The 23,514-nt window shown below is 40.8% G+C and overlaps 1 protein-coding gene across 3 annotated transcripts in view; it reads left to right on the forward strand.

Moving 5' to 3' along the window:
- LOC140194581 (uncharacterized) overlaps positions 1–23,514 on the forward strand; it is a 69,149-nt gene that overhangs the window by 40,842 nt on the left and 4,793 nt on the right. For 2 of the 3 annotated variants that reach the window (XM_072251801.1, XM_072251804.1), the window contains one exon: positions 13,273–13,951. The exons of the other annotated variant lie outside the window; for it this stretch is intronic. In XM_072251801.1, the coding sequence (XP_072107902.1) occupies positions 13,273–13,339 (67 nt within the window). In that variant the 3' untranslated portion in view covers positions 13,340–13,951. Of the gene's footprint in view, positions 1–13,272; positions 13,952–23,514 lie in introns of those variants that run through there. 3 annotated transcript variants of the gene reach the window in all.

A 23,514-nucleotide genomic window follows, 5' to 3' on the forward strand; every position in this document is an offset into this window, starting at 1 on the left:
CGATCCTCTGCAGTGAACTCGGCACCCAAGCAAGGGCGGACACACACCTGGTTTCCACTGATCGTACCTTTCCACCCTGTGCGTTGTCCGGTACTTCCCACCGACTCGTGAGAGGCGCACCGCTTCCAGGGTCTCGTTACCTCGGGTGTCGTGTGTCTTGCCTTAGCGAACCTGTCCCTTTTTATCCTCCTGCTGGGGTATCGCCTGTCCATCACTTCAGACAGTTCAGGGTTCAAAGGGGGAGCCGCTCCAGACAGCTCTCTCTACCGTCCCTTCATTACACATCTCCAGATCGCCTGTCCATCACTTCAAACAGTTCAGGGTTCAAAGGGGGAGCCAATCTTGGCAATACCCAGACTGATGGCTCCTTCATTAACACCTCCACATGCTGCTTCATGTTCCTTATCTCTCCTTCCCCCTGAGGACAGGTGGCAGACCAACTGCTGATGCCACTGATGCTAACCCAGGCCAGCAAACATCTTAATTTTATGTGTATTCTCGTCACACTTCCCCCCCTTTAAGGATTTTTACCGGGAGGTAAAAATTACAAACATGAATACATTATTTGATACACACACAAATATACATCTTTATCAGCTATTTGGCTAACACAGCGAGTTTGAAGTTGTCAGCACCTTGACAGACAGTCATCACATTTTCTGTCCCTTTTATATGTGTTATTAATAATCCCTTAGAGCAGGCTCCAACTCAGCAACCTTCATAGTGGCCAAAAATACTGATGAATTTCGATCAATGTAACCTCTCATTTGGTTTTGTCCCGGACCACAATAACAAGGGTCGTCCCATTCCGACTTAGTTTTCTCTCGCAAGGGCTTAGTAGGAGGGGGAGGGGTAGTGACCGCAGAGTTATTGCAAAACTTCCTACAGTACCCCACCATCTCCAAGAGCCTTCTGAGGGCCCTCTTGTCTGTCGGGGTTGGGAGGTCAGCGATAGCCTGCACTGTAGCTTGCATCGCTGCCAGCTGCCCCTGTGTCACCACAATTCCCAGGTAAGTGACCCTCGTGTGGCCGAATTCATTTTTTTCAAGGTTCACTATCAAGCTGGCTTCAGACAGCTGTATTAAATTGCCAATACACACCTCTGTGTTCATCAGCCCTTTAATCACTGAATTACTCATTATATATGGATGTTGTTTGCTAGGCTGCCCTATTGTACCAGACATCACCCAACGTCCCAGTTCTTTGCATCGCCTCGGGACAATCAAGCACACGGGTGCGAGTCGTTTAATTACTTCTGCTAAAGATTCGCTTTGTTCGGGGATTAAGGGAGAGACCTTATCAGTAGACCTGGCCAAAACAATAGCCTTCTCCCATCTGATCGATCCCATACTAATCTTTTCAAAATGGTTTTTTCCTCTTATCAGGGGGCCCCTGGCTTCATTAATTTCCATGCTAACACCGACTAGGTTTGTTAGCATATCAAAAGCCTGTGACCGTCTCAGTTCGCGTCGGTCATGATCAATAACATCCTTCCCCTTGGGCAGCCAGTAAACCTCTTTCATGATTCCACCAACCGTTTCCTCCAGCACCGCAAAATGTCCACCGGGGGGTACCTTGTGGGCCAGGTTAAAAATCTCATCCCCATAACTCTTTTGCACCACCCCCCACTCCTCATCTACAGGTACTGTACTTGATTTCCTTTTTTTCCTTAGCACTTCGTCCTCCGCACAATAGCCTACTAGTTCCCTTGTTAAAGCTGTGTCGGAGAGAGCTGTCTCTGCCAGAACCATCAGCCCCTCGTCTCGCTCCTGCGTCGGCACAAATTCTTTCCTGGCTACTGCTACGTCTGTCCCAGCTCCCTCACTGCCTCTTGTCTCACTACACTCTTTCTTTCCATTTTCTACCCTCTTCTCGTACAAGGTTGGCAGAAACGTTTCAGCTAAATTTACCACCGCAGCCCCATGATGAACCTGTGAGTCCATGGGCGGGGCCTCACTGCTGGCAGGCTGACCTGTCAATCTCTCGATTGGGAACACGATTCCCCCGGCGAGGTCATTACCGAGCAAGAATTCCACGCCCTTCATCGGTAATTCGGACCTCACCCCGATCATGACTAGTCCAGAGACCAGGTTGCTTTGTAAGTGTATCTGGTGCAAAGGGACTGACTCTGTCCCTTCCCCAACACCTTTGACCTCTACCTCCCCAGTCTGGGTCTCTGAGCTAAACTCTAATACACTCTTCAGTATTAGTGACTGACACGCTCCCGTGTCTCTCCAGATCCGCACTGGAACTGGTTTTAACCCCTCCTTCACCGACACCAATCCGGCCGAGATAAACCTTTCGCGCCCTTCCTGAACTTTTTCAGACCTGTCCTTCCCTAGCGGTTCGCTTAACAGCTCGATACAGCCATTCAAAATTGCCGTTTTTCCTTTTCCCGTCTCCTTCTTTGGGGCAAAGCACCTGGACGCAAAGTGTCCGACTTTCCCGCAATTATAACAGACGATCCCAGGAGACTTCCTACCAGACTGCTCCCGGTCTACCTTATCCTTTTCACTCGTCCCCGGCTTACTTTCTGACTTTTCCGGCGGACTCTCCCCGCCGTCCTGACTACCCTTCTGGTAGCCTTTACTCGGGGCAAACTTCATTTTATGCGTCAACGCATACTCATCCGCTAACTTAGCAGTTGCGGCTAACGTGGCTGCCTCTTTCTCATCGAGGTAGGGTCTCATACCCTCAGGGACGCAACCTTTAAACTGCTCAATCAGGATCAGTTGTAGCAGTCTGTCATAATCCCCCTCTACCCCCTTCGAGGCGCACCAACGCTCACAATATGTCTGCATCTCACGGGCAAACTCCAAATACAACTCCACTGCTTCCTCGCATTCCGGAACCTCTGCCGGTATGCCTCCGGGACCAACTCATAAATCCTGAGGATGGCCTCTTTTACCACCTCATACCTCTGGGCATCTTCCGCGGACAAAGCGGAGTAAGCTTCTTGGGCTTTCCCTTTCAGTACACTCTGAAGTAACACAGCCCACTTATCCCTCGGCCATTCCTGACTTATAGCCACTTTTTCAAAGTGGAGAACGTACCGATCCACGTCGGTATAGTCAAATGGGGGAACCAGCCTAACCTCCTGGGTCGCCCGGAACCCTCCACCTTGGTTCGGCACAAGCCCCTGCTCTGCCCTTAACCTTAACTTCTCCAGTTCGAATTCCCTTTCCCTCTGTTTCTCCTCTCTCTCCAACTGTCTGTCCCTCTCTTTCTCTTCTCTCTCCTTCTCTTCTCTCTCCAACTGTCTGTCCCTCTCTTTCTCCTCTCTCTCCAACTGTCTTTCTCTCTCTCTCTCCTCTTCTCGCTCCAACTGTCGTACCCGGAACTCGTGCTCGAGTCTCAGTTTTTCAAGCTGTACCTGTACCGCGTCTCCAGCAGGTTTTTCAATAGACACCACCCCCAGCTCGCCTTGGGGGAACACACCTTTAGATACATAGTGCTCTACAATAGCTCTGTGTATCTCCTCTCTCCTCATTGTCGACTTCACCTTAGCAAGATTCAACCGTTTGGCCACAGCTCCAAGGTCGGCGCCTTTATAAATTCCTCAGCCTCCATTTCTGCTGTTTGTCTTTTCTTTCTTTCGGGAATTTTAACCCAACCAATTTACTCCGTCCCAAATTTAGTGTTCAAAATCGCGGACGAGAACCCCACTTATGTTACGTACCCCGTAACTGGGTTGCCAAACCAGCGGAAATGGATCACTCAGTTGGAGTCTGGATTACTAGAACTAAGAAAGTTTTATTAAAGAAACAAGCAACACAGTAATCGAAAGGATAATAAATGCAACAGTTCAGCAATGATAAACACACATGTGCACAGAATTAAGATAACAGCATCAATCAAGCTCTATCATTGTCTAGGGGTAAATGACCAAATTTCAAAGTGACACAAAAGTTCAGTCCAATTTAGTTCAGTGCGCAGTAATCGTTGCCATGGCGATGGACAACGTGGGGGGAGAGAGAGAGAGAACGGGAACGACTGATCATTCAGACATGGCTTCCACTCACAGACCAGCGATATGGCTCACAAGCAGCTTTCGGGCGGGTCCTTGGTGATGTCACCTGAGGTCACCGACTGTGACCCCTCCTCCAGATGCGGTCGATCCTCTGCAGTGAACTCGGCACCCAAACAAGGGCGGACACACACCTGGTTTCCACTGATCGTACCTTTCCACCCTGTGCGTTGTCCGGTACTTCCCACCGACTCGTGAGAGGCGCACCGCTTCCAGGGTCTTGTTACCTCGGGTGTCGTGTGTCTTGCCTTAGCGAACCTGTCCCTTTTTATCCCCCTGCTGGGGTATCGCCTGTCCATCACTTCAGACAGTTCAGGGTTCAAAGGGGGAACCGATCTTGGCAATACCCAGACTGATGGCTCCTTCATTAACACCTCCACATGCTGCTTCATGTTCCTTATCTCTTCTTCCCCCTGAGGACAGGTGGCAGACCAACTGCTGATGCCACTGATGCTAACCCAGGCCAGCAAACATCTTAATTTTATGTGTATTCTCGTCACAGTAGTTAATTTACCTAAACATATTTTCTGAACAGGGTTATTCCCTATAAAGCCACAAACTTTTTGCAACAAGAGGTTTCCATTTATTATTGCAGCTTGTCATTTGGTTTCCTTGATGTCAAAATGTGCTGAATTTTGGGAGACCAATGTTTATTTTTTTAATCTAAATATGGCCACATTTCTGTTTCTTGCATTTCTGTCTTGCTACATGTATATATAATGCGCTTGAACATGAAAGTTAAACTGAAAAATACAAAATAGTTACAAAACAGCAACATGTTTAGGACTGGGGTGAAATCCGGGCAATCTCACTAGCTCCAATTCCAGCCACCCGCCTTTCAAGGGATCAATTGCCTTCTCCCTTCCAACCAATCTGCAAATGGTTCCAGCTTTTCCCGATTTTCATTTGGGTGTGAAGGAAACTGGCAAACAAAGATCTGACACCTTGCATCTTGGGTGCTGCTGAACTTAACTGTGGTGAACTCAGAATTGAAGTGATATTTGGAGTGCTATGTAACAACACTACTAAATCAGCAGGTGATTTTTTTAGGCAATATGTCAAAATGTGTCGCGTTTCTCACTATGGAAATGACTTGTAACAATTTTATTGGGCATTGATTTTGTTAGAATGAACCAGTGACTGAGGACAAAGTGTTCATATAGCAAGCTGGCATATGAATTGCACGCTGTAGGATGAACAGTAATGCAATAAATGTCTCAAGGGCCAAATAAGCTATCCTGCTTCAGTTACTCAAATGTAGGGAAGGAACTTAAGTGATTGGGATAGAGAGAAATATTTAAAGACAGAGATAGTATTAGACATGACCATATAAATGCAAAAATATAAAACCTTACAAATTGGCTTTCAGTAGCTGTTTCTGCCAAATAATTTCATTTTGAATAGAAGTTCATTTAAATGTAGCAGCTAAGCTGTGTTCTTTGCCTTATTGGATATCTGCTTCATGCAGCTGTAGAAAATTATGGACCGGTGATAATGAATGCCTATTAGTGACAGGAAGCATTAAGTATTGTTCATCTGCTTATTGGGCAGAAGGAGGGTTGATTTGAAATAAAAGTCAAATATAATTGGACTAACCCTGTCTTTACAGCTTTAGTTTAAGAAATAAACATGCAGAGCATTTCACTATTGAAATGCATTCCATTATTGTTACATCAATTTAACTTTTTTTCATGCTGATTTTCAAAGTTATTAAAATAACAAAGGAAGGAAAGTCAGGCATATGTGTAGCAAAGATCTAGATTTCTGGCAAGGCTTTGGATTTGTGGAAAAGCTTTGATAAATTTAGTGCATTAATTTAACAGTTTTATAATATTGCTTTCATTTGCTGACATTTGTTCCAATCACTTGCTCAGTATTTGCAACGCTAATTTTAAGATGAGGCAATTTTGAACATTTTTCTGGCTTATTTTGCATTTCAATCTTGAAAATGCATCCTTTTCATTTTGAATAAACTAAAATGCATGTACAAAGACGATTTGTACAAAAATATTTTTTCTGATAATTTAGTGAAATAGAGTAACTTTATAAGATAGTTAGTTTTGTCATAATTGTGAGATTGTTGCGTAAAGTATTCCTGTGTGCTCTGTAAATGCGTAGGGGTAAAACCTGATTAAATTGCTTGGGGTTAAAACCCGATTTAATTGCTTGGGGTTAAAATGGTGGAGGAAGTCGTGAATCAACTAGAAAATAATGTTTGAATGCAATATGCTCATTCTAATAAAACAACATAAATGTCGGAAATCCCAGCAGGATCGAGAGCACTTAAGGTAAGAATTTAACAAAAAAAATGGTGCAATCAAAAGAAACTCAGTTAGGATTGAGGTCATGACAAAATCTGAATGGTGTGGGCTTCCAAATAGTTTAGAGAAGAAATAATTATAGCAATAATGATTAAAAACATGAGCCTCAGCAATGTGAATTTAGCCAAAGCACTGCAGGGTGGAAAATGTTCTCCCCTCTTCAAAAAAAAGAGAGACTGGAAAATTACAAATCAATTAGCTTTGCCTAAAGACTCGATGTACGGGTGAAATTTGTGAACATTTGGAAGGGCATAAGTTAATCTGGGACAGCTGGCATGCATCTGGAAAATGAAGGTCATGCTTCATTTAAAAAACAAAGTGACAGCATCTAAAAAGTGAGTGTCCTGTGATGTGTAGTAAGTAGCATATCAGAGTAGTTATGAAAATGAAAGCAAATGGTATTATTGCTGTGGTTAAATGAATGGATCGAGATAGTGGACGAAAGTAGATATTTTGAGGTTGGTAGAATGGGAAATGTGATGCCCCTTGCGGTATTGTTCATGTATATATGTTAGACGGGACAAAGATAACAGTTTTTGATTCCTAGGTATTTGCGAACTTTTGAGATTATGTGAATCTATAGGCAGGATGGTGGATTGGACAGTTAGATGACAAATGATGTTTAATGCTGTAGGAGGGTAGAATGTCTGGAGAAGGGAGAAAAAGAACATGGAATAGAGGTGTGCTCCAAATAGTAAAATCTTAGGCCAAAATTTACGTACAGAGACGCAGGAAAACTGATGGTACTTTCGCACTGTTCAGCGAGAGCTCGATGGAGGTCAACTGAAAGTATGACTGGAAGTGTTGCGACCTAGATGCTAATTCAATCCTGTTAGTTTCTTGATGGTCATAGCATCATGGTCATACTGCACAAGAACGGGCTCTCCAGCCCATTGTGTCCAATCCCAACATTTCTGGCAATCTTCAGTAATCACATTTGCCTGATTACATCTGTATCCTTCTACACCTTGCCTCGTCAAGTGCCTGTCTTTTATGACCCTTAAACAAAGAGGTATCTGATTCTAAAAGTGCAGTCCATATCTCATCTAAACTTTCTCCTTAGATCATATTTAAAACTCCTTCCCCTCTCCTAATCTTCTTCCCTATTGGTTTTATAATCATACAATTGGAAAACTTGACTCTCCACCTATCTGTACAAATTACATTATCATTTTATATACATCTATCACTCCTCCGCTTTCTTCACTCTGGGGAAAACAAGCCCAACCTATCTAATCTCTCCCTATAACCTTTAACTATAAAGTCCTCCAATCTAGATAACATCCTGCTAAATTTCCTCTGCACTTTCTTCAGCAGAACCATATTCTTTCTATAATGTGACGACTAAAACTGTACACAATATTCCCAGTATGGGCTAATCATTATTTTGTAAAGTTGTAGTAATGTCCCAACTTTTATATTCAATGCTTCAACCTGTGAATGTTGGATTCACCTTAAAGCAATCCTCAATTTACCTTCTGTAGCTGTGTACTAGAGAGTGTATTGACTGGCCTAGTATGGGAACACCAATGCCTTTGAACAGAAAATCTGACAGAAGGTAGTGGATCACGGGTAAACCTCTCCCAACCATTGAGCACATTTACATGAAACATTGTTGTAGGAAAGCAGCAGCCATGATTAGAGATTGCCACTACCCAGGTGATGCTGTCTTCTTGCTGCTGTCATCAGGTAGAAGGTGCAAGAGCCTTAGGACTCACAGTACTAGGTTCAAGAACAGTTACTACCCCCCCCCCCTCCAATCATCAGGTTCTTGAATAGAAGGGATAACTACACTCATTTTCCCAGCAATAAAATGTTCCTACAACCAATGTTTCACTTTAAGGACTCTATCTCATTATCTCATGTTCTAATGATTCATTGCTATTTACTTATATTTGCATTTGCACAGTTTGTTGTCGTCTGCACTCTGGTTGATCTTTCATTGATCCTATTATAGTTACTTCTGTATACATTTGCTGAAGTATGCCCACAAGAAAATGAATCTCAGGTTGTATATGGTGTACTTTGATAATAAAATTTACTTTGAACCTTCATGGCTGCTTTTATGTGATTTCTCGTTGTTTAAAGAGAGCAAGAGTTTTCCCGGTTAAAAGAAAAACTGAATATAAATGATTGTGAATTTACAATTAAATAGTGACTTAATGAGAGGACTAAATACTTTTGCTAGAAGAAACTAAATATTTCCTAGTAGTTTCCTGAAACATGATTATTCATGTAGAGACTGTAACAAAAGTACTTTCAAAAAAGTATTTGGAAAGAAAAAGTGAAGAAAGATATGGAAAAGGGGCAAAGAGCCTGGATTGGAATTGGAAGCAGCAGGTAGAAATCAAGCAAAAATGATGTTTTCTGTGCTATAACTTGAAAAGTTCACCTGCACTCAATTGCTTTTCAAAGAAGGATATAAAAAAATATAAAATAGCATGTGTATTTATTTGAAGAAATTTGGGAAGTCTTTGGCTGTGTGTGTGAAATTGATTGAAAAAAGTTTTTGTGTATTTTGGGAGAAGTTATGATTAGTCCAGGTTGTGAATTTCCTGCTATATGTTTGTGTAATTACACAAGAAATTGCCTGTGGTTTCAGTTTGGACTCTGGCACATATTGATGGGTTACTGTCTGACCAAAAAGTGTTGATTACCAGCAGAGATGCGTCACATTTATGTAATTCAGGCAATATGTGGGTGTACCATTTTAAACATCCAGTTTACTTATAAAGCTGTGTGTTAGCGTCATCCAGTCATTGTTATTGGCAAGTAAAGATACTACTTTAATGTTTGCTTCCGAAACTGCTTTGCCTTCATTAACCATGGAGTATAAAGTTTTGGCTTCTACTTGTGTGCTTAGTAAAAAGAAAATATCAAACATTCTGAATGTAGGCTGTAAGCTTTCTAGTCAATAATAAAGGCGAATCCTGAACTTCACACTGCCGAATAAGACTGCTTAGAAGCACAATTTTATCAGACTTGTTTAAGTTTCTGGGAATGAACATCACTAAGAAGCCGGTCCTGGTCATTCCATGTAGAGGCCTTAAGAAAGAAAGTGCCCCAGTGTCTATACTTCCTCAGGAGGCTAAGGAAATTTGGCATGTCCATTTTGACCATTTTTATAGATGCACCAAAGGAGGCATCTTATCCACAGACACCACGGCTTAGTACGACGTCTGCCCTTGCACGAAACTGCACAGAGCTGATACCAGCTTCTTCCCCGTGGACTCTTTCTATGCTTCTCACTGCCTTAGTAAAGCAGCCACATAATCCAAGTTCCCATCCACCCTGGACATTGTCGCTATTTGCCCCTCCCACTGGGCAGAAAATGGAAAAGCCTGGAAGTACGTACCAGCAGTGTCAAGGTCAGCCTCTGTCCCACTGCTGCAAGATTGTTGAATGGCTGCCTAGTACGATAAAATGGAGGGTAAGTCTTGCAATCTACCTCATAATGACCTTGCATTTTATTGTCCACCTACACTGCACTTTCTCTGTAACGAAACCACTTATTCTGCATTCTGTTATGATTTTCCTTTGTACAACCTCAACATGCTTTGGGAACGATCTGTATGGACGTCATGCAAAACAAAGGTTTTCACTCGATCTCGATGCATATGACAATAGTAAAGTAATTTACCAGTGTTAACATGCTTACTTTAAAGTGAGAGGATAAATTTAAAATAAATAGAAATCTGAAACAGAAAATGCTAGCAGTACTTAGCATGTCAGGCAGGGACACAGCTTTTCAGGTTAATGATTGTTCATCAGATCTGTTTCAGATTTCCAGCAAAGATTAAGCCCTGTCTATCGAGACGTAGGTTAACACCTCTATTTGTATTTTGCAGAGACTTTGAACAAAAGGTTTAATCTATTAATTCAGCAGATTCTAGCTATATTATCTGATCTTTTATTTTGAGGGAAGGACAAGTACTCATTATAAAATAAAACATCTTATTTCAGGGACATATGCTTAAATGTGCCAAATTTAACTATTACACCGTACTTGCTGGTCAATTACATCAATTTTCTCAGTAGATTACAGAGACATTTTCCCATTTCTTGGGCAGTGGTGTATGCTTTGTATCTTATCATTTTAATTCCATTGTCATTTAGCATCAAGTTGGCTTTTAGTTGCTTGTGTGTCAGGTTTGGGTGTTCACAGAATCTTCAAATATTTATAGGTACCCTGTCACAACACAGGATGGCCTTGGAATTAGAATAATTAGCACTGTCTGCTTCACTGCAATGTGATTGAGAGTGTATTTAACACAGTACAGAATGCAGTTGCCGACAAACACAGGTCCTTCCAATTCATTTGGGAAATTCAATCAAGCACTTCACGGCATGGGTCTCAATTATATGCCTGAGATGAATTCAACAACAGATGGGCTTCTGGTGAAATGCTCCTTTCAGAGCAATGCAAGGGAGTTTAGGCTATTTATCCTTGACATTGACCATCATTGAGCACTCCCAGGAGAACCAGCTGCTCATATTGCAGCATTGGACTGGGGATTTGATAGCTAAATAATATGCACATATATGATGTTAATCATCTCCACTGCTGCTGATATCTCGAGCCCTGTCCCTTCGCTCTCATTAGGCTCCCACTACCCCAAATCTGCTCAAGCCTCCACCTCTTAGGTTGGGTCCATGGTCATTCATGTTTTCTCTCCTCCAGAGCAGACTTTGGTCCCAGTTGGCCAACCTTTGGCCCGAAGAAGGTGGTGCAACCCTCTTCAGCACCACATTTAAAATGGCAGGCTCCTGCCCCAAATTATAGTTGGCAGACCTCTAATCTGGCCATTTAATGCTCTTGTCAAGAGTGCACTCAAATTTCTGTGTCTAAGTGGAATATTTGTTCTTCAGCTTTTTAACAAATTATTTAATGAAGGATTACCTATAACTGAACAGTTTAATGCATTTTCCTTCTGTAGATCTCAATGGTAATCGTCATTGGTACCTAGGCCAATAGAGATAAAATGCTTGGTTGTTTTAGAACATTTTTTTCTCTTACTAAATGGTTGCAGCACATGTCTGAGAAATGAAAATCCATCTTTTTCGTTCCCTACTTCTAAGTGGATCATAGAAAGTGATCTATGTTTTGTTTAGGATACAAGGTTTTGTATCGTGCCCTAATTATCACTTGAACTAAGAGCCACTGAGTCCTTTCAGAAGAGTTATCTGTGTTGATTAATGTAAAATCACATATAGGCCAGGACTAGTTAAGATTGGCAGATGTCCCATCCTGCATGTTATTTGTAAATCTGATCGTTTCTTTTTATGAAAATCTAATTCTTTCAAGTTGTTCATTACTGAAACTGCTTTTTCATTCCAAATATATATAAGTTTTAAAATTAAATTTCCCAGCTGCTGTGGTAGGATTCAAACTTGTGTTTTCTGATCAGTAGTTCAATCCTTGGCTACAACTGCAGTTGTATCTACTGCAACTTCCCAGAAGTATTTAAAGGGTAGAGCTATTCTTTTCAAATTTGAACGTCATTATGTTGTACATAGGCACAGCAACTGAAATGATATAGATTAGTTTTCCTCAAAGAAAATGATGGATTTTTAATGACTTGTTCATTCAAGGGATATGACTTTTGTGGGCTGGGCTAGCATTTAATCACCCTTGAGAAAGTAGTCTGGAGCTCCCTTTGTGAATCATTGTGGTCCTTGAGTTATGGGCTTACCCACAATGTTTCGGGTGAGAGAGTACCAGAATTTTGACCCAGCAAAGCTGAAGGAATGGCGATTCTATTTTCAAGTCAGGATTGTGTGTGGCTCAGAGGGCAATTTCCACCTGGAGGTGTTCCCATGTCTTTGCTGTCCTTGTCCTTCTAGCTGGTGAGGTTGTGGGTTTGGAAGATGCTGCCTAGGAGTCCTGGTAGGCTTTTGCGGTGCAAACTGCTGCTACTGTGTGTCCATGGTGGAATGAGCGAACAGTTGTGGATGGGGTGCCCATCAAGTGGACTGCTATGTCCTGTGTGGCTTTGAGCTACTTGAGTGTTGTCTTTGAATGTGCCCAATCCAGGTAAGTAGGGAGTATTTCATCACACTGCTGATGTGATCCTTGTAGGTGATGAGTAAGTTTGGGGTGTTATGAGGTGATTTACTCAGCATGGTCTGGGTCCTGCTTTTGGAGCCACATAGTGTATATGACTACTTGATGGTCATGCCATAGAATTTCAGTGTGTGATTGCTGGACTTTCTAGTTGGATATTATTGGCTGGAGCGTGTGCACCGTACCTCCTCCTTCTAGTTTTTTGTTAATTCTGTACCAGGTTCGACTGTAACTTATCAAACCAATGCAACAGATCTATGAATTGAAAACATGAACTGAGATCTAAGCTCAAAAGACCTTGTGTTGTGTTTCCATAATCTTTGACATTGAAGTTCTAGGCTGCACTCAAACTCGCAAAATACCCTAAATGAAATTTATTACAGTGAATCAGTCAGGGTGTTTAAATTGTGATAATTTTGTTTGCTGCATAACTCTAGTGGCTACACTTTAAAATTCACTTGGACCAAGTGCAGAATTGTGTACTGCGGCAAGACCTGCAAAGCTTCAGTGCAGTTCTTTTTGAAGTCTTTTTCAGTGCCTTTAAATTGGCTTCCTCAGAGATAGCAGACTTGGTACCCAACATTAAGTGTAAACTACCTATTTCCGGCTGCCTTGCTAAAACTTCTTGTTACTATTTCCAAATACACAAGGTATAATTTTAAACACAATAAAAATTAGCTTAACCTCAAGCACTTCCAGTTTCATTTTCAGCTAGTGTCAGTATACCGTATATATGTTTTCCTGATGAAAATTGTGTGTCATTTGGAATAGAATTTGTCATAATTTTTAAGGAATTCATTGCATTGGTAAAACAAGTGTTAAATGTGAAGACTAACAATGTGGTTCTTTTTCTTATCTAGACTCCATCGAAATGCAGAAGTTGCTCCTTACTTTATTTTTGGCATGAATGAAGAAAATGCTGGGTGAACTATCAGAGACTGTTGCACAGAATAACTTTGATGCCTTATTTGCACGTTAGATTTTTTGATTGTTATTTTACTTAACAGAGAGAGCCTGTTCTTCACATATCGTAAAATAAATGAAGTGCCTATCTATGTGTGAGCGTGGTGAATCAGCTATCATCCAGCATAACCTTTTGAAGACTGATTTCATTCATTGCCCAATTGATGATAAATTTATACTGAAAAATTTCATCTTTAAGTAGAAGTAGGTTTCTTTCTGTTGAGAATTAGAGCAACCGTTATGAGTCATTTTTGCATCTCAGTCACTCTGTATTCATTCAAAATGTGTTTCATTTCGATTATTTGACAGTAATTCAAACCTACAGTACTGTGCAAAAGTCTTCGGCACATTTATACATAGCTAGGGTTTCTAAGACTTTTGCACAGTACTGTAGTAATTTTACGTATTGCACTGTAATGCTGCCAGAAACAAAAGACAAGTCTCATGACGTGTGCATGATGATAAACCTAATTCTAATGTGGGTCTTTGTTGTGGACTGAGAGTGGGAAGGAGGAGGGAGAGGGTTGGTTGGGAAAAGGGGATGGAAGAAGGAAGGGATCTGGAAGCACCAAAGAGACATCCTGTAATGATCAATAAACCACTTGCTTGGAATCAAATGACCTTGCCTCGTGACTCAAGATTGGGTGTGCCTGCACGTGCGCCAACTCCCATCCCTGGAACTCCTTCTCTGCCGCCTGTCCCACACCTCTACCGTGGCACCCTCACCATTCCAAACGTCCTTTGCCCCTGCTAGATTTACAAACTCTCTCTCTGCTCCACATTGGCATACAGTACTGTGCAAGAGTTTTAAGCATCCTAGCTATATACTGTATATGTACCTAAGACTTTTGCACAATGCTGTATATCCTTTCATATTTTTACACTATTATATCTTTTCTAATAGCTTTTAAATGATGGAACTAAATGGAAGTATATTATCTGTTAACTTTATAAATAGGATGTCACATTGACAGCGATAGGGTGCTGATTGAGTCCCTGGTTGAGGAGATTTGGTTTTGTTTGGTATTGTGTAACATAAATATTTTTGTGGTTCCATAATATTTTCTGCTAAGTTAAAGAGGTTTTACCTGGCACAATACTTGGGTCTCCAATCGTTCTGTTACAGTATTAGGAAGAGCTTCAGCTCCTGTCAGGTAATTTGATGTGGTACCCATTTGGTTGGGTGAAAACGGAGAAATTGCAATTGATCTCAATTCCTTAGAACAAAGGAAAACAGCTGACAATTTTGATCCGATCCTGATTGCCACTTAGCGGTGGCCTTTAAATATAAAAAGCGCATATAGAGAACATTCTTGCACTTGAAAATGAGTGATTCCAGTCAGGAACTTAAAGCTGGTATTGAGGATTGATGAATTTCCTGAGAGGATTTTTATGTCCCAGACAAGCACTTCCATTCCATATAAAAATGGAGAGAGGAAAGGGGGCTTGGATGCTTTCCAACCTGTGGGCGTGTGGAATGGCAGCAAGTCTATAGAAGCCTGTTAGGAGGAAGCCTGGAATCAACCTGCAAGCGAGTAGTTGGATGGGGAATGTTAAAATTCAGAAATTTTATAAGTAACTGCTTCTTAAAGAACTTCCTAGCTGTCAGCTTTCTGAAAAATGCAGTTCTTGAAAGTTAACCTTTTAAATCATAGACTTCATTGTTAAAATATATATTAAGAACAGTCCCTACTCAATCACATTAGAAATTTCTTAACCCATCCCACATTTAGAACATTCAGTCCAAAATGCTGTGCTGTCCTTTTAACCTACTCTGAGATTAATCTAAACCTTCCCTCCCACATAACCCTCCATTTTTCTATCATCCATGTGCCTATTTAAGAGTTTCCTATATGCCCCTAATGTGTCTGCTCCTACCACCACCACTGCACACACCCACCACTCTCTGTAAAGTACTTATCTCTGGCTAACAAATTGTACAAGTCTATCAAGTCACCTCCCATCCTCTCTTGCTCCAAACAGATAAGCCATAGCTAGCTCAACCTATCTTCATAAGACATGTTCTCTAATTTAAGCAGCATCCTGATAATTCCCTCTAAAGCTTCCACATCCTTCCTATAATGAGGTGACCAGAACTGAACACAATATTCCAAGTTGGTCTAACCAAGGTTTTGTAGAGCAGCTCTTGAACTTAATCGCTTGACTAATGAAGGGCAACACACTATATGCCGCCTTAACATCTCTATCAACTTGTGCGGCAATTTTGAGGGACCTATGGATGTAGACACCAAGATTCCTCTGTTCCTCCACACCACCAAGAATCTTGCCGTTAACCCCATGTTCTGCCTTCAAATTTGACCTTCCAAAATAAATTCACGCTTTCGCAGGACTTGGGAAGACTGACATTTCATAAGGATTTGCAAAACATTTTAGTAGAAATATATAAATTTCAAAAGTGGATTTAAAAATGGTTTACTGAAGTGCTAATGTAGTGTGCTTTTTGCTTTATAACTTTTATTTTAAAAAACTGCTTTTCATAATTTTGTTCCTTTACCATACTACTGTGCTGTGTCTTGGAGAAACTCATGGAATATTCGGTAGCATCCACCATAAAAAAGGGCTGTACATTTCCAGTGCCTGCATATTTTATCAAGTCAAATGAATCTTGTTCAGCAGATCATAGGCATCCCCTATTTGGCATTAATGTTACTAAGACCTCATATTTTTTGGCAAAAGCAATTAAGACAATAATGAATGCTGCATCATAGATGTAATGCCTTATAGCCTGTACTCCTTCCTCTCCCCCACCACCTTAATCAGGCTCTTTTCCCCTTCCTGTCCGATCCTGATGAAGGGTCTCGGCCTGAAGCTTCGACTTTTTATTCCCTTCCACAGATGCTGCTTGACCTGCTGAGTTCCTCCAGCATTTTGTGTGAGTAACTCTGGATTAGCAGCATCAGCAGAATCTCTTGAGTTAACAATTTTAAATCAGTGGGCGAATTAAATAAAATGCAAAACACCCACTGATTAAATGTGTAAGCGGGTCAAAACGTGAAAGGCTGAGAGATGATTGCTGCCTGCACACTCTGAACTAAAGCAGGGGACTGCAATGAAGATGAATGTGAATAACAAGAGGAAACGTTGCCTTCTCCTGCAAGTTCTACCTGCCTCTGAGGGCTTTGAGACCAGTCACCAGAGAAAAGAAGTTCTGCCACAGTCTAAAAGGAGTTTGTACATTCTCTCCGTGACCACGTGGGTTTCCTCTGGGTGCTCTGGTTTCCTCCCACAGTCCAAAGACATATCAGTCAGTAGGCTAATTGGTCATTGTAAATTCTCCCATCATTGGTCATTGTAAATTCTCAGAGGCCAGGGTTAAATCGGGGGTTGCTAGGCGACAGCTTGAAGGGCCTATTTCTCACTGTATCCAAATAAATACAATAACTAACTAAATAAATGAATAAATAAAAAAGCATCATCTAAATATCTAACAAAAGCATGTAGCTCTCCGATGTGTGACATATCAAACTGAGTTCGCAACTGTGAAAAGTTAGCCACAATTCACTTTGCAATTATGATCCTTCATCACTTCTCAAATAGCCAAAGAACCGGTTAGTCTGTATAATTATTAGTTTGATCAGCTATTAATAGAATGCAGAGTTGTTGGATAAAAATGTGCAAATGATAACAAATAGAAAGCTCAGTTGGCTCAGGGTCCTCGCATGCCAATGAGTCCAAAACATTTCAGTAGAAATGCATAAATGTCAAAAGTTGAGTAGTGAGCTAGTTGCCTTGCAACTTGCATCTTAAATACCTCATTTTATGATGTTACTGCTTTAAGTTTTGCATTGACTTGGAATAATTTTTGGAATATTAGGTAGCATTTTTATTGTTTGGGAAGGACAGTGTTGTAACCGGTGAAAAAGACATAAATTCAAGGCCATTCAAAGGGAGGAATCAACCTTTTCACATGTTTTCTCTAGCTGAGTAAGGAAGAGTAGTGGAGAGCTCTAAGTGGCTGAACAGGGCAACTGCGGGCTATTGTGTTGCGCGGGCTTTTGGGGGAGAAGGCGCGATGGGGACGGAGAGAGTGGGCGCGATGCTGTAAGCTGGCCGACGGGATGGACCTTGAGTGGGAGTCTGAGGCCCAGGGTCTTTGGCGAGGAGAGGGGACGAAGACAGACTTGTGTGGAGCATCTGGTCAACCACCGTGGTTGGTCCCAGGTGGCGGGTCGAGGGGGTTGGAGGGGATGGAATGGTGGAAAGAGGACCCCGTTACTTGAGCTCCAATTGTTGTGCATGTAGTCGTTGAACTTTGATAAGTTTGGCGCCTTTTACTTTCCTTTTATATTTAATCTCCATTAATTACATAGTTCCAGTAATATCTATAAATTGTAATCATTTAATCACATATGGCGTATTGTCTGTTATTTGGTGGGGTGGGGTACATCGCACAGCATCCACACAAACTTAATTACCCAGTTTGGTGGGGCCGAAGGCTGCTTCCCCTACATGACAGCGAGTTGAGTGAGCCTGAGGCATACCGGGGGGCTAAACTTACTCCTTGTGAATGAATGTAGTCATACTGTTGACTATTGGTGTTGTTTTGAGGAAGCTCTTACATTACTTAAGGCATTTTTCTGCAGCAAAGTGAGAACACAGAGGTGGAACTTAGCTTCTCTTCCCACAGAAGCTGTGGGACCTGCTGAGAGTTTGAAATAATTTCTGCTTTTAATTCAAATTTCCACTATTTGCAGTTTTAAAAAAATCCTACAGCAGCATACTACTTATGTCTATTTAGCGCATAATTTAATATTACATTCAAGTTTACAAGCAGCTCAGGAAATACAATTAACTTTTGAAAAGATATGTGTGAATGAGAGTCGTATAGTTGGACACCCATGAATTCTCCTGCAGCTTGAGCTGAAATAACATTGTTGTTGCCCCAGTTATATAAAATCTGCACCATATTTTCCTGTGGATCAAATATCATGAAGAGAATTTTTATTTAGTTTTTAAATTTTAATAAAACCTTTTCCCTAACCTATAGGGATGTGACAATAGTGGGGGAAAATGTTTCACACATTTTTATTTTTAAATTTATTTTTAATATTTTAATTAATTATGCTTCTTTATTTGCACAATTTGTCTTCTGTTGCACAATGGTTGTTTTGTTTATGTATAATTTTTATAAATTCTATCATTTTCCTTTATTTTTCTGGAAATGCCTGCAAGAAAATGAATCTCAAGGAAACATATATGGTAATATATGGCAACATATATATGCACTTTGATTATAAATTAATTTTGATTGATTCTATCCCTATTTTCATTAGAGGAGAAAGGAGGGAATATTAGAGAGCTGCTTTGGGATGTACCAGCGATAGAACCCATCACTTTTTTTCTTACACTTACAGACACTAACAGATTTGTCAGAAGACTTTTCCTGAGAAACTCTGGATATTCAGTGAGATCAAGACTGAGGTAGACCAGTTCCTGCAGGGAAGGAGACAGCTAATGTGTACTTTAGGGCTAGAACTGCCAGTGCAATGTAATTTCAGCTGCGGTTTCTGCCGCTACCTTCTTGCTGGCAAGCTGCATTGTTGTTTTAAAGGGAAGTTGCCTTGGATCAACAAACAAGACCACCGATACTTTTTGCAGTAGCTCATTCATTTTATCAGCTATTAAGCAGACCATTCAAGTATTACGCCACTCCATCACTTCATCCTTTCCTGTCTTCTTATTTATTTTGGTAGCAAATGGATTTTGGCAGTTATTTGCTACTTAAATAGCCTTCGCAAAGACTGAAATAGACATGAAAATATTTGGCTGTAACAGCTACAAATTATTTTTAGCCATATATGTTCTTGCTTGTCATTGATGGCCATATCCTTTTTCTATTTGTTCCTATCGCTGCTTACAGCCTGTCAGAGGTCACTGAAGATCATTCAGACTATCCCATGCATAGAAACCAATGGATCCTTCTAGATCAGCTTCTTGCATGACTTGTGTGGTTTTGTCAGCAATCGCCTTTCTGGTAAATTATTCCAGTTGTTCATCAATAATAATAATAATGATTCTTGGTGTGCTTTCTGGACCAGTCAAAGGAACTACAGTAGTATTTTGGAGACAGCTGTACTTCAAGGATCCAGTTCTAAACTTGTCTCTTACTCATTTGTCCCAATACTACCCACTGCTTATCAAGCTTGAAATAATATTCCTTTTTCTGTTCCATTTACTCTTGTATGAATCTCCACATATACCATTTTTGACCCCATTTCATTTGGTAACAGATCTGTGCAGTTTCATATAGCACATCTCGGACAATGTCAATGTTACAAATGCTTTATACTTTAGTATCTGTAAGTAGGAAGTGGAGAGAGAATATTACATGTTTTCCCTCATAGACAATGGATTCCAGTTAATTGGTCCATCGGTTAATTGGGGAAGCTGCTTATTTGGGACAACTCTTACAGAACAAAAACTAATCAAGAAAATAGCCAGGATTCCCTTTGTTTATTTGGGACACTATACCACTTAATTTGGATAAAGAGACTGTTACTGAACAATTTCTAATCAGTGTCAGTCACATGAACTTGTGTGGCTGCTAGACAGGTTAGATTGAACAGTGTTTAAATAGCAACAGTTGCGTATGTTTGTGTTCAAAAAAGTGATCTTTGTCACTGATGGTGAAAATAAGCAGTAAGGCAATTGTGAACTGTTTTGCTCACTGTAGTTTCAAGTATTCAGGCTTGGAGATGTCACAAACTGGTGGCAGTGAAAATAAAATGCTTTCACTACTTCAAGTTAGGAACTACAGTATTATGCAAAAGTCTTAGGGGTGTGTGTATGTGTATCTAGCTAGGATAACGAAGACTTTTGCACAATACTGTATATATTATGACTTTCCAGTTACCAAATACCACTTAATACTACTGAGCTAATACAAAGATAAATACTCTTATTTCTGTTTCCCAGCCACCTTCCTATTTTACAGTACTGTGCAAAAGTTGTAGGCACCTTAGCTATATATATCTACCCAAGACTTTTGCACAGAACTGTACAAAGAATTTGAAGATATTGACAATCATCTTGAATGTTACAATAAAAATGAAGATTTGGAGGAAGCAATTGTCTAAAACATTGTATGAAACTGTTCATTATCTTCAGTAGGTGCACTAATGTTGTTCAGTTACAGTCAAGCAAAAGAACATAGCAATGTGTTGGTTGTCCATCGTATCCAATGACGACAGTGAAACCTGTGTGGGAGAGCTTTCAAAGAGGAAAGGAAAGCTGTTGCACTGGGCCATTTCCACTCTCTCCACCTCAGAAGTTCAGATCTAGTGGCATAAGTAGTTGGTACAAAATGGGGTCTTCCTTGGTTTCAGCGATAACCATTACTACATCTGTGACTTATCACGCCCTTCGCTCTTCATGAAGCATTGCAGAACCATCTTCTGGCCATTGGATCTTGCTGTTGATCTCATCCGCTCAGTCTGCTGCAGCTGACTTCATGTGCTCAGACAGGCATGTCCCTATTTCACTGGGGTATGAGGCCTGCCAGCTACCCTCACCTGGTTTAGCCTACCTGTCGAAGTGGTGTAATGGGGTATGGCTGTCGTCGCACACAAACATCTACTTGGAGCCACAGGTGAGAGCTGAATATTCAGTGGGGAGCAAAGGTGATTGAACTGCCCCAGAATGGGCACGAGAAGTCCCTTCACCAGAGGTGCTACTGCTCCCTAGACACTCCATACAGGGCAACATACACTTGTTGAATTACTCTGTCAAAAACTATTAGAAACTAATACTTTGTTTTATAGTACTGTTGTCGCATTGGAAATGTTCTAATTTGTTCTTCATTTTATTTCAATATATAATAGGTTACTTATTAAAATGGAAGTTTGTCTTTTCTATACATTGTTAACTATTTCCATGAAACCGGCTAATTGGGGCAGTTGCTTAATTGGGCCAAAACGCACTGGTCCCTGATGTGTCCCAATTAATCAGAATCCACTGTATTTTAAAGTATAAAGTTTACTTGTATTAGAATTTACAACATAGACATATATCATCTTTGAATAAATGAAAATGGAAGTATATAAATCCCAGAAAAATATCAATTGTGTTTCTAGCTTTCTGCTAATTAGATACCATGTTCTATATAACATTTCAAAAGTGCTTGTAAAGTATGAAATATTTTGATTGCAAAATGCTTTGTGAGGTCCAGGTAATATGAATATATTTTTTATGTTCTCCCAATATTCTATCTATATTCTCATGGTGAAGGCATTAAGTACAGAGCAACAGTCTTTGGGAGTAAGTAAACTCTGGAAAATTCTTTTCCAACGCCTGTAGGCAACCTGATGATCTCCCAAGGAGTTCTTTCAGTTACCACAGTTAACTCTATACCATCTGCAACTCCTAATTTTTGCTTGCAGTCGTTTGTTCCTTTCCCTTTGAACATCCACAATGTATTAAAAACTATTTTGAAGACTGAAGACTTCTCAGACACTATGTGCACCCAAGCAGCTGATCTAACTCTCTGCTTTCACAGCTTGTTCCAGTGCCCAGATCTTCCCTGTTAACCTGTGTCTCCAATTAAGTTCTGATCCTTACGTTATTTTGGATACTTATTTTATACTTGTTGATATTTAGTCATGACCAGTGAAAGAGAAACCTGCTTTTTATGGGAAAGAATGGCCAAGGTGTGTTCTCTCAACACTTCCCAAAACCTTGAAACTTTCATGTCTCCAGAATTTATCAAATCCGTGTTAATTTCATAAATAAGAAAGCTCTCTATTTTGTTCATCACTGTATGTCTCAGGATGTCATGTTTTGCATGAGAAATATTGAATTATTTTGAAATGTGTTTACTCTTCATATATGTGTAATGCTAGGTATGAATGATAACTTTCGTTTTAAGGATTCTGTCATCCTAATAATGACTAACTCCTCTCTGGGTTAGAAAAGTTAGATGTTATTATAATTTAGCTGTCCAAGGCCAATCAAACACCAAGGAAGATCACAATTAAGTTTAATTACAGCATAAGATCTTCAGTTTCCTCCCCCATTCCAAGAAACGTACAGGTTAGTAGGTTGATTGGTCACATAAGTGTAATTGGACAGTACAGCTAACATTTCTATCAGTTATTATATAAAAAAATTAATAAAGAGTGAAAAAGAGGAATAGCGACATTGTGTTCATGGACCATTTAGAAACCTGAAGGCAGAGTGGATAAAGCTGTTCCTAAAACATTGAGTGTGGGCCTTCAGGCTCCTGTATCTCCTCCCTGGGGATACTATTGAGGAGAGGGCATGTCCCGAGTGGTGAATGTCCTTTAATGATGGATGCCATCTTTCTGAGGCACTGCATTTTGACGACGTCCTAGGCGCTGGGAGGCTTGAGTCTATGATGGAGCTGGCTGAGCTTATGAACCTCTGCAGCCTCTTTTAATCCTGTGCATTGGAGACGCCACTCCCAATGGTGATGGAACCAGCCAGAATGCTCTCCACAGGACGTCTGTAGAAATTTGCTACGTCTTCTCAGATTCAGCTTCAGATTTATTTATCACATGTGCATCTAAACAATACAGTGAAATGTGTTGTCTGTGTTCACAACCAACACACCCACAGTGTCGCTACTCTTTCTGGCTCCTAATGAAGCATAGCTGCTGACGTGCCTTTTTTGTGATTGTATCAATGTGTTGGGACTAGGTGATATCCTCTGAAACGGTGATAGCCGGGAAACTAAAGCTGCTCACTCTTTCCACAGATGACCCCTCAATGAGGACTGGTGTGCATTCTGCAGACTTCTCCTTCCTGAGATCCACTATCTTTTCTTGCATGTTGCTGACGTTGCCTGCATCACGTAACCAGCTGATCTATCTCGCCTCTGTACACCACCTTGTTGCTTCTGAGATCCTGCCAACACCAGTGGTGTAATCGGCAAATTCATAGATGGTGTTTGAGCTGTCCTTAGCACATAATCATGGCTGTACAGAGAGTACAACAGTGGGCTAAACACATATCCTTGATTGCTAGTGAGGAGATGTTTTTTTCCCAACCTGCACTGACTGTGATCTCCTGATGAGGTCAAGCATCCAGCTGCGGAAGGAGCTGTAGATGGCCAGGTATTGAAACTTATTACTGAGGTATAATGGTGTTGTATATGAAGCTGT

This window comes from Mobula birostris, chromosome 3 (genome assembly GCF_030028105.1).
Source record: "Mobula birostris isolate sMobBir1 chromosome 3, sMobBir1.hap1, whole genome shotgun sequence".
Lineage (NCBI taxonomy): Eukaryota > Metazoa > Chordata > Chondrichthyes > Myliobatiformes > Myliobatidae > Mobula > Mobula birostris.